Consider the following 11,992-nt stretch of genomic DNA (forward strand, 5'->3'; position numbering starts at 1 on the left):
TATATATATATGTGTGTGTATTTGGGCTCTTGGTTATCTGCTAAATTCTTACTATGGTATTTTTTCCCCTGCACCCCGCGAGCAAGAATCCTTCTGCATGTGCAAAAGTGCAATGTTTTTTTCACTACTGAGTGACTCGGATTCTTCATCCCGTACATAGTTTCTTTGTATGCCTTATCCAAGTTAACCTTGATTTCACGAAATTATACTCTCGTCCAATGTTCATAGGAGAATGCGACTGTCGAGGCGGAACATCGCAAGATTCCTGTCACGTCCGAACAGATGAAAGTTCTCACAAACGCCATGGCCAAACTCGCCATGACTGTGAAGGCAACGGGCAAGAATGTGGTACAAGACTCTTCAGAAGTGGAACCGGCGCGAGACGCGCTGAAAGAGAAGGAGATTGAGGACAAGAAGGCCGGAGAGCTGAATAAGAAGCAGGCCGAACGTACATTATTGAAGAAGCACTACACTGATCGTGTCCTGGAAGGACTCGCAGCTATCGCTGAGCGGTACAATGGAGGTGATATGACTCCGCTGGATGCTGCTGAACTGGTACGATATATTTCGTTTTCTCTCCTATATTGTGGTTTCTGTCTCGTGACGGTGTCGTATGGTTTTCAGTATCGTCGACTGCCCCTAGACACACTGACTAGTAATGTTGGGCTCGCACAGTGAAGATAATGATGAGCGTGTATCACCTTCCTTCAACGTCAGCTTATACTTCGGAGAGCCAATGCCATCATACCAGAGCGGGGGTTTACATTTGTAAACATCACCCAGGTGGAGAAGACACTGTTGTTGATCGGGGCGGCGGTTGCGGCTCTCCTTAGTACAACAAGGCCAGGTGAGTGGGTTTATCTAGGCTGTACCATATGGGTCCTTCTCGTTTGTTCACTTAACGCCAGGTGAGTGTGCTTAGAATTCATTGAATGCTCACACTGTTAATCTAGTTTTCTGACATTGAAAACTCACTCCAATCAGCTCTTACTTAGCTTACACCCTCTCCATTCTTCGATCGGTTTTTTATCCGAAAGTTGAGTTGGCAAAAATGGTACAAACACAAGCCGGTGAGATGCTGATGGTAATGCAAGAGTACATCCCGCACGCGTTGGTATGTTTGCAACTCAGCCGAATTATTTTCTTCTATAGACAATTACGAGCTGGGTTTATTTAGTGTTTTGGTACTTTTTCAGCTTATATCTGGTATCGTAGGTATTGTCAAGATAGTCGACAGCCATATTCTATTTAGTGTGTTAGTTTTAGTCGTCCTGGGATACTTGATTTGAAGTTGATTTGAACTTTTTATTACATGTTTACGCACTCGAATAGAAATGACCTTTTTCCATTCGGCTGCGAAATGTTCTTGTATTAGCTTTTTACCTTCTTAACTGCCTGCCGAGGATGTCGCTTTTGACACTTGTTCCTGTCTGTTTTCCTTCACATTGATCAATGCGTCCAATAGAACTGCCTGGATGGTATAATGGCGTACCACAAACTCAATCAGTCATCGAATCACAATACGAAGTCGCACCAGGACGACATGGTGGACCCAGATGTGTATGACGAGACGAAGAAAGAACTGGTATTTGTTTCTCAAGTATGCGTTGACGTATGCCATTCGCAATTGCTATTGGTCAGGCATAATCCGCATGCCGACTACTGGCTATAGTAGCAATTCGTCATCCCCAGAGCGCTCGGTACATTGTTTAGCTGTGTGCTTTTCACACGGCTAATAAGATGGGTTTTTTGCTTTTGCGGGGATAGGCACAAGCCGCTTGTACTGTTCCTGGTCGAGTCACAATGCAAAAAGGGTCGACATTTTCTAGTTAACATTGTATCCTCATGTTCATGATGACTTTCGTAGTGTTTTGTCTTGATTTGCCGCTAGAATAGTCCTAATTACATCTTCTTGGGATGGTGGTCTTTGAGAGTGCTTCGTATCATTAGATTGGGCTACCGAGCTGCTCGCTAGAGATACACAAAATAATCCACTCATTGACCTTTGGGATCACACTGATCAGGAAAACCTTGCGTTTCGATATTTATTCAGAATGCGAAGAAAAGTGATTTGAATCGGATCCGCGAACGTGTCAAGTCACTGCGCGCCGACTACGGCAATGTGCGGTCACAGTGGACTGCAGCAATCAATGTATGTTGTTCGACTTGATAGGTTGATAGGCTACGTATACGCTATAGGATGTACTTTTTATTATCGCCCGCCAGGCAGTCTGTTACGGGATAAGGGCTTAGGTTCACTCTTGCTCTTATGCGTATGACTGTTCCACAAAGTTCAGAAAGGTGTGCATACAAGCAACATCATGAATTAACTATCCATCTTCACAACGCGAACGCACAAACAGATTGAGAAGAAAAAAGTTGGTATGGACTTGATTCCGGAGAAAGCACGTGCGCTGGATATAGAGATCCAGACCCTCGTGGAAGAGTTGGTACCAACTCGAGAGGAGGAAGCCTCGAAGGAGTCAGTCAGGGCTTTCATTGAGTCCATACTGAAGGAGTGGCTGCCCGACAGTGAAGTACTTCTGTTCGGCTCTTCTCAGAGGTACTGCCCGGCTTTCAGAGCTTACGATGTACTGTAGAGCTGTCCTGTTTGTACACTGCGTTCGTGTGTTGTGGAGCGGAAGTTCTTAATGTGACCATACAATACAGACTGGTGTGTTTTTATTTCTGGCCCTATGACAATACAATACAGCAGTCTGTGCTTTAACGCGAAGGTCGTTGCACGCGAGTGTTCATATCGTAGACGGCAGGCGCGGTGATCGCAAATTGTCTCGGCAGAAAGAGTTCAAGGGTTTGTATAAACGCTTTCACGTACCTGACATTGCCCTAGTATTCATATCTGCTGTGTCGCGCCTGCTGTTTGTGGTGACATGCCCTTGTTGCTTGATGGGCTTGTGGCTTCCTGCCCCCTGCAGACAATAGGTATGCGCAGATGCGTCCAACAGCGATATTCTCACAGTGACATAAACTTTGCAGGTTGTTTTTGTAAAATTTTGTGTATCGTTTGCCTGCCCTATGTATCCGATTGAGAGGGGGAAAGGACGAGGTACCGCACCCGCAGAGCTCAAATTGTATGCTTTATATCCTTCTTGCAGTGGGTTGGGATTCAAGGGCTGCGATCTAGATATGTCCCTTGTAGTTTCGCCCAAGGATCTGACGAAACAACCGACGCTTTCGCCGGAGCTGCAGGGTTGCAATGAAGATCTGTACAAGGCCGATACCCGCGACGTGCTGCCTCCAAGAAAGGTGTGCAAAGAATACATGTTGAAACATCAGGTAGATTGTTGTTGTGTATGGGCCTGAACAACCTATTATTGATCATCGGTTGGTTTTCAATCGAATATATGAATCGTATGCATGTATCGGTACAATGTGTGTACATACATATTTATGTGCGCAGTGTTACTATAGTCGTGTCAGTTCTTTCCCGACTGGATGTATCTTGAAACCTACTTGGCAAGTATCACGTGCCCTTTAGATTCCGATATATAAGACGTGAGGGGTGATTGACTAGTTGTAGTGGGTCCTAATCTGAGAGCTGCTTGGTACTTTCTCTTACCTCGCCCTTCCGTTATTTCACTGTGCGTGTTTTGGATATCGATGCTGACTCCAACTTGGAAACTGCGCAGGATTCTGAAGACAACGAGAGCCCTCTCGCAGATAATGACACTCCCGCAGATGGGACTCAAAATGAAGGTGGGAATGACAAGTCAAAAGAAACAGGTGACGCTACAAAGACTGCCGAGACCAAGGGACTGTCTTCTGAAGGCAAAGTGGTTCTGGCCATGAAGAAAATATTCTCGGCGGTCAAGCAAGACAGGGTCTTTACAGATGTATGTTGTGTTATCTATAGTGTAATGGGTTATTGAATATATTCCAGCATGTCAATCTCTATCTGTGAGTGCTTACCTTTTCACGCTTCCATATATATATATGTGTGTGTGTGTGTGTGTGTGTGTGTGTGTGTGTGTTTGAATATATATATATGTGTGCGTGTGCGTGTGCGTGTGTGTATGTATGTATATATATATATCATATTAAACCCCCTATCTACATTGTTTGTTCTTGCCACAGATCCTTGCCATCACCACTGCTCGCGTGCCGATAATCAAATTCGTACACTCGCCTACGGGTTATGAGTGCGACATCTGTATTAACAACACCTTAGCTGTGCAGAATACCACTCTGCTGCGACTGTACGCCCTGTTCGACCGCCGCGCGCGTGAGGTGAGTACTTCATGTAGTCAGTATGACGCTTATGGGCTGTTTGTTCCAATCATATGCAGAGTTTTAGTATGAGTTCGCTGTATACATCATTATCAGCGCGACGGATGTATCAACCGTGTTGTGTATTCAACGCATGTGTAGGATGAAGTATAAAGTTGGTGTGCACAACAGAATGCTCTTATGTGTGCGACAAGTGTATTGCCAATGCCTTCGCTGTGCAGAGCTCAGCTCTACTGCGGCCGTAGGGCTCTGGCCATCGGCTGTGACCGTAGAGTGCTTTGTCTATACTGCTAGTGGATGAGATTAGTTATACGCAGAGATGAGTATGGTACTGTGTGCAGAGACGTGGAAAGAATAGAGAGCACGCAGTTTGGTCAGTATACAATGAAATCAGTCAGGTGTCGTCGTAGAGGCGTCTGCTTCTTCTGGAGCGGCGCAGTTTAGGTTTGAAAACGGCTGAATCTCGAGATACTTGAAGCTTGAGAAGCTCTACATGTTTGCAGCGTCCTGTAGGTACCGCACTAGGTTGCACTGCTATACTGTGGCATCTACGTCTGTGTAGTCCTGTGCGTATCCATGCTATGCTGACAGTTGGTTTGCGCACCTTTTGCAAGTGAGAGATCTGGCTCATAGTTTTTGAGAAACTTTTTTCCTATGAGATGATCTTTACGATGTGTCTTTTCATTTTGTTCGTGCAGATGCGCTGAGCACTTGTGTCCCTACTTGATTCGCTGCCATGGGATTAATTGAGCTTCACTAGGGGTGTATATCGTGGCCATTTTCATTCGTTCCACCCATTTTGTATACGTTTACTCGTTTCCATTCTTCCCATATCATTGAAAGTCCATGCTACAATGCAACACAAAACAAGCCGACTTCAGGGCATATATATCAACCGTCTCACCCCATTGATTAGCTCAGACGATCTTGACACAAAACACAGCACAACCGTAATACCTTGCTTTCCTCACCATATCATTTGACTTTGTTTATATCCTTGACCTGGTGTGTAGTTGATGCTGGCAGTCAAATGGTGGGCCAAGCGCCGGGGTGTCAACAACTCTGCTGGCGGAACCCTCAGCTCATACGCATACGTGATTATGACGGTATGTGCGTGCAGTAAGCTTCAGCATTGGTTTTTTAACTACCCCTGATATATATACGTGCTCGTGACAGAAGGTGCGCTCTGCATGGTCCAGTATTAGTAACTTCTTGTATTCACACTTCATACACGCCGTAGTATTCATAGGATGTGGGATGTTATTCGCTTTGCGGGTACCTGGATACCTGTCGCTTCTTTCGCTTTCATACACTCGTGATCCCAACAGTATGTGTGCTGATCATACCTCAGCATTGGCTTCCTACTATTTGCAATCCGTACCTGTACGTGTCATTAACGATCTCTGCGCCATCAGCATAGCCAGGTGAAAACATACGTCAGAGTCTGGCATAAACGTGTCGTTCAAGAATGTCTAGCCCATCTCCACACAAATCTCGCTACCTTAGCTCTCCGCAGATGTGATTTCGCTGCCGTGTGCACTCGACGTGCGCCTCTAATTGACCTGTCTCGTTTTGCGTGCCACGCCGTTGGGCCTGACTCGCTACTCATACCCATCACGCACGATGTTTGTCTGCACATATGCACATATTCCTGGTTTATAGTGCTGGCAGTGTGTACCTACCCGCGCACGTGTTTTCTCTAAGCCATTTTGTAGGTGAATGCATGGCAGCGGTTCAGCGTGCTGCACATTATCCTAGACGCCGACTGTGCACCGTACATGCATGTGTGCATACAGCATCTCATATCCTTCTCTGTGTACAATCATTCGGCACATCCGGTGTCGTGGGTGTAGATACATTTTCTGCAACACGTCAAGGTGCTGCCAAACCTACAAGACGCCCGCCTGTGTCGGGACAATGCGGCGAAGCACTCGGACGGAGCTGTCTTCTGTGAGGACCTCAAACGAGCCGAACGGGTCTTAGCGTACCGCAACCCAAGCACCATCGGAGAATTGCTGGTATGTACGGTCAGCTCACTATCAGTGGATTGCTGGTGTTACGTTTTTTAGCACGATCAGTAGCAGTGAATAGCAAAAGGCTCGTTCGAACAATCCTACCCCGTGTAATGGATATGGCTGTGCATGTGCTTTGATGGTGTGTGTGCGCGACAGGAGATCAGAACCCACCACTCCCTGCACGGGTGGATGGTAAACGTGTACGCCTCTTTCCAGTTTAAGGCTTTTGGATCAAGCCACGTATACCTTTATTTTTCACGTCTATTCTCGTCATTGGGCCCGCAATACAAATAACGTAATCGTTCTATACGTACATGGCTATTTTAATGAGCGTGTCACAATATCAGAGTCCTAGCATCTTTGACAGAGTACACCCGTTGGGCCAATCGTTTAACTGCAATGCACTATACTAGCACTTCTCTTTATACATTGTATATGTTCTGTGCCTGGCTTGTTCCTCCCCCTATGGCCATCTGGACTACACGCATCTGCGCAATCTCCGCCTCCACGTTTCAAGCTCGCTATATCTGCTGATGTCGATCCTTTACTTGCTCCTTTTAAAACTATTCTCCTTATATTCTACGTGCAGATGCAATTCTTCAACTACTATGCGTTCAATTTCAGTATCTCGGAACAAGCCGTGACGATACGAGCGTCGCAGCTGGTAAGTGCATCCAACGCGTACTAATAATGTACACAAAGTTAGCCCCAATTGCCGTCTGCACGGTCACAGAAGATAGTTCGGCTATTCTGTTTGCTTTGGCACTGTTGCTTGGCGAAGTACAATTCGGCTGTTTCGTTGATGTTGGCGCAAGTCTATCGTATGCTGCCAAATATCTCAGCTAGTGGTTGTCTGACACCCCACCTATCGGCTCTGTCTTGATGCAGAGGAAGAAAACGTATAGGCCGAGCACGCAACAACGCCGGTGGAGGTGTGTTGAACCGCTGAGGCTCTTCTCGTGGTGGTAGTCATAGGTTGTATCGACGTGGGATCAAAGCCCAAGTGGTAGATGTTGTGGTGCTAATGTATCCGTCTTGTGCGGACAGTTATTGTATACTGATACTGCGCTATCTTACGCATAGTCATGGTTGTGCAGATGAGTTAATATGTTTTATTTCTCAGTCTGAGGTATGTAATATGATGTTTTACCTTACGCCGATGGCAGATGTCAATGGGCTACATCAAACAGGTTTGTGGCATGGTTAGTGTTTTGTGGAGCTGTTGTGTGTGTGTGCTTTGCGGATGGGGTTCTTACTGTACTGTGAATATCTGTATGCGCCGAAATTACCATGTGCCTCACTTTTTTTTTACACTCTCTCGCCCATCGCCACGCCCTATGATGATAGCTTCCTCTCGCTGCAACTGGTATCTCAAAAGTGAACGTTACGATCGCTCCAATACATGATGTGCGTAGCTATATTGTGTATCACGATATGTATAAAATATGGCAAATAAGTATTCACCGCCGCAGTACACCTATCCCACTCATATCACCGCACACCATGCCTTATCGCGTGACAGGATTACTGTTGAGGATCCGTTTGAGAATGAGCACGATCTGGGGTCGGTGGTGTTCGATCATCAAGGCATGGTAGAGATTGTGACCGAATTCACTCGCGCGTGCTATGAGGTGCAGAGTGGCTCCTTTGTGGACCATGTGGCTGTGCCAAAGGAGGGTGTAGAGGTGTGTGTGTAAATGTGGGGGGGAGCTCACGCACACGTGAACATATGCTCGAGCTACCGTGCACCAAATCATGTCAAAATATTGAAGCATGAACTCGCTAAGTTTGTAAGCAATGCATGCCAGATGAGTTAAGTACCCTTCGCACACGTGGACGTGCGGCACACACTATATTTGTGTCGCAATTCATATCCAAACTCGTCAATTATTCCTGTAAAATATATAGCACTCACAGCCGCTATCACTTGCCTTGCATCAGAAAATCGTTCGCAGATGCAACGCTTGCGCAGATGACGACCATGCGTCTAAACACTGTCCACTCGACGCGAAGATATGCCGTAACTGCGGTCTGGAGGGGCATATAATGGCCAAATGCCCTGAGCCTCCAGGCCGGACTGCGGGGATGTGCTTTAAGTGTGGTAGGAACGGTCACTGGGCTCGTGACTGCCCTGGCGTGCCACAGAGAAGCAATAACATCAATCGAAGGGGAGATAATAATAATAATAACAATAATCCAAGGGGATATAGGAATGAGAGGAATGAGGGGAATAGACGCGACGCTCCTAGAAACGGCCGACCAGGTGTGTATGTGTGAGAATTGTTGCACTACTGTTTCTGTTTGGGGTCCTTGAATGTCCTTGGAATCTAGGTTTCACGTACTGGATAATTTGCTAACTAAGGCACACATAACCTTTTCGCCTGTTTCCCGTGGCAGCCGTCCTTGTCGTATATCTCATAATTCCCTCGAGGACAAAAATTTCATGTAATCCCCAAAATATATTTCTTACCCTAACTTCCTTCCTCGTGGTGCTTACACGTGCCGCACTTACTTGACTCGCCAGACAACCGGAACGCACAGCAGAATCATCGAATGGGAGATAGGGCCAGAGGCGATGGGCCGATTCCGCATCCGCAACAAGGCCGTCGGCAGTCACACACGCGCGATCGATCACCTCAGCAGCACAACCACAACTCACCGCAACAACCCAACAAAGCCACCCAACAACGTAAGAATGCGCCGCTTTTGGAGAACGCGCCACAACAACACACCAATGACAGCAACGTGGCCCAGCAACGTAGCGCAGGGCAACAGCACAGTATTACCACGCAGCAACGTCGCGACAACGCACAGCGCCCCAATGGGCGAGATGCACCCCAACCCAGCCACCCACACAACAACCCGGCACAGGGGAAGGATAACGGTAGTAAAAACGACAGTGTGCACGTTAGTGGGTCTGTACAGCAACAGAGAGGAAGTGTTTTTACGAAGGCTCTCACCGGATTGCGCAGCAATGAGGCCACGGCACCGATAGCCTCGGACGTTGTGAAGCAGACGTCCAGAACCGCAATAGACTCTGGAGGTGGTGAACAAGATAGCACAACGAAGGGGAACGGCAGCATGATCGTCTTGACTAAGAACACGAAGCGTGGCAGTAATAGTAATAGCGGGGTAGGTAAGAAAACCAACGGCATAGCTCGTGGGGACGAGGCGAAGTTGGGAAAGCACGCGAATGCGGAGCAGCAAGCTCAGACCGGACCGACTACACGTGGGAAGGGGCAGACGAATACCAGAAAGAAATTCAATGTGGAGAATAAGACTGAAGGCGCTGATACATCGGGTGCTAAATTCGGAGGGGGTTTCAGTGCCGGTGCGCAAGTGGGCAGAGGTGAGGTGACGCAGGGGAACGCTGAGATGGCTGAGAAGAAGAAGCGGAAACCCAAGCCCTGGAAGAGTATCAAAGAGGTACAACCAGCACAGGAACAATAAACGGGTGGCACGTGGTATATAGGCGGCTGGGAAAGCTACTTCTGTACTTCCCTGATGTTTGCTGCTGCTGTGTTGATCGGGCGGCAAGACTCGCCCACCCATCAGATTGGTTAGCCGGTATCGATCGGACGTATTGGGCATACCTTGTGATCTCAAATAGTCAGCACATATTGACGAGTGTTGGCCAGCTAACTAGCTTGAACAAGTGGGTGAATCTGTGTAGTATACGTGGGTCAACCTGCGGCCGAAATTCACGGTTCTTCACGTCTCATTGCGATCAATACCAATACGGGTAAAAACTGGGGTTTCCGTATGTAAGCTATTGCTGGCTAAATTGTATTTAGATAGTCGATGATCTGGGGCACTGCGGGCAAAAGCTTGTATGCTGGTTATCAGAATATCGAGGACAATGAAATTTAGATCATTGAGCAGAGGCGAAGGAATTATAAATCACGAAGCATGCCATGTCGTATATAAACTTTTAGTACCTAAACGATACTCCAACTCAATTTAGAAGCAATGCATAATAATTAATGAGCGCGAATATATGAACCTTCGGTAAGAATTCGAGGCACCATAGTAGACATGAAATGTTTGTCCCTGGAGTTGGAAATTTGTGTGGAAACTGTGGTCTAAGGAGTTGATCGTATTCTGCAAGCAAGAGTATTCATGTGAAAATTGGCCCCCAAGTTCTAGTTCTATAATAATAATAAAGTGCGATCACAATTGTCAAAATCTGGAATTCTGGCTAGTTCAAGTGTAACTGTTGGCCTTTGTAAATGTTCGTCTTGAAAGCACTATTATTTTCGTCCTTGGCCGTACAATAAGCCTTTTTGAACATGAGAGGATGTTCAATCCCTTATAAGCTGATGGGTGTCCGTAAGGACTAAGGAGGGACTCTGACATTGACATAGGGTTTTCCCGTAGCCAATATCCAACGAGGATTCACGCTTGAATTAGCCATGTAAATATGTAAATAGTGCCCATCTTTAGACTTGACTGCTTCTGGTAATAGCAAACGCCAAACTTGCAATAGTAAAAATAGACAAGAAGGATTATCAAGAATCAAGAAGGGTCAACTGTATCTTGTTCTATGCTCAGAATATCAAGTACAATAGGTCCTCGCAACTTGTCCCTGACCGTCACAGAAAAAAATTGAGGCATCTGTCTCGAGTGGACACCCCTAGCGGTCATCTGATTCGTCGAGAGGATTTCGGCCGATCCGACCATATCTTAGGTACCTTTATTCACATAGTGTTCCAGGCTAAAACACCATATTAAGTACGTATTATAGTGAGCATTCGTGCGGTCTTATCGACGTATAACTCTTTATATTCACATTCAGTTGCGAAAGTCATGGTTGTCGGCTTGTAGCTGTGTACGCATTAAGCCGTGCGCGTATATTTGTGACATTTTGAAATACTGAGTGCTTTTGTGATGTAGAAATCAAACGTCTGTGTTCAATGTTGCCATGATTGTGTGCCTAAGTACACAATAAAAATAAAAGAGCGTTTGATTGAATCAAGCGTATATTAATTTTTTCGCACCAATTGAAATAATCTTTTGTAAAGAACACCAATGGCTACACGTCTCATGAACGGTATTCGCACCGGCAAAAGCTTACTAACTAATTTAAAAAATGCAACAATACCTTTGTAGAGAAAACCAAGGCTGTTAATACTAGCTAAAATAAAATACAATCATGCCGCAACGCAAATAAAGGCATGTCTATCGAAGTGGACAAGTAAAAAGAGGACATGTTGCAAGAACGCACTGTAGTTCTTAGTAATAGGAAAGAAAACAGTAACGAAATCTAAATTACACTCCTTTTATGTATTGTTTAGACAAGAAGTTGCATATCCTGTTTTATCACGATTATTTTCATTCTAAACTCCAAAGTAACTATACTAATCTGCATCCCACTATTTTCTACCCAAGCTTGCTTCCCTCAGGCTGCCTTGTACAATATACCATGAGGCATACCCCATGTCCTCCCTTATTTTATGTTGTGTTCGATATTTTTAACAACTGTCTTTAAATCGGACAGTAAACAACTCACCCTTTGGGTCTTTGTTCCACTCTTTATTAAGATTTTTGTCCTTTTACTGTATACAACAGCTAAATAGTAAATACAGCTATAAGGAAAATATTATTTATTTCAATTTGGATAAAGTTTTAAATGTCTACATGTACATCAGGCTTCATATTCGTTGGAAAGGCTCTGGGAAAATTGAAGGGAAGTTGAGATTGTCGAACTGCCGCGAGAAGCTCGGGGCGAG

The 11,992-nt window shown here is 45.7% G+C and overlaps 1 protein-coding gene across 1 annotated transcript; it reads left to right on the forward strand.

The window, feature by feature from the left end:
• Positions 1-224: 224 nt before the first annotated feature.
• On the forward strand, positions 225-10,272 carry SARC_01371 (hypothetical protein). Its single transcript, XM_014304927.1, has 16 exons — positions 225-555; positions 718-847; positions 1,038-1,114; positions 1,466-1,585; positions 2,054-2,152; positions 2,364-2,563; positions 3,117-3,267; positions 3,651-3,854; positions 4,096-4,248; positions 5,262-5,354; positions 6,102-6,266; positions 6,853-6,927; positions 7,152-7,195; positions 7,786-7,948; positions 8,205-8,526; positions 8,788-10,272. The coding sequence occupies exons 1-16, from the start codon at positions 283-285 to the stop codon at positions 9,711-9,713; spliced, it is 3,195 nt and encodes a 1,064-aa protein (XP_014160402.1). The 5' UTR covers positions 225-282; the 3' UTR covers positions 9,714-10,272.
• The last annotated feature ends 1,720 nt before the right edge of the window (positions 10,273-11,992 follow it).

The sequence above is a fragment of the Sphaeroforma arctica genome, assembly GCF_001186125.1.
Source record: "Sphaeroforma arctica JP610 unplaced genomic scaffold supercont1.53, whole genome shotgun sequence".
Classification (NCBI taxonomy): domain Eukaryota; class Ichthyosporea; order Ichthyophonida; genus Sphaeroforma; species Sphaeroforma arctica.

What these genes read in the sequence shown, in the direction of transcription:
- SARC_01371 (XM_014304927.1), top strand. Translation starts at nt 283, where the DNA reads ATGAAAGTTCTCACAAACGCCATGGCCAAACTCGCCATGACTGTGAAG. An exon ending in CGATACGAGCGTCGCAGCTG is followed by an intron (nt 6,928 to 7,151) that starts GTAAGTGCATCC and finishes GTCTTGATGCAG; the next exon opens with AGGAAGAAAACGTATAGGCC. An exon ending in TCCTAGAAACGGCCGACCAG is followed by an intron (nt 8,527 to 8,787) that starts GTGTGTATGTGT and finishes TTGACTCGCCAG; the next exon opens with ACAACCGGAACGCACAGCAG.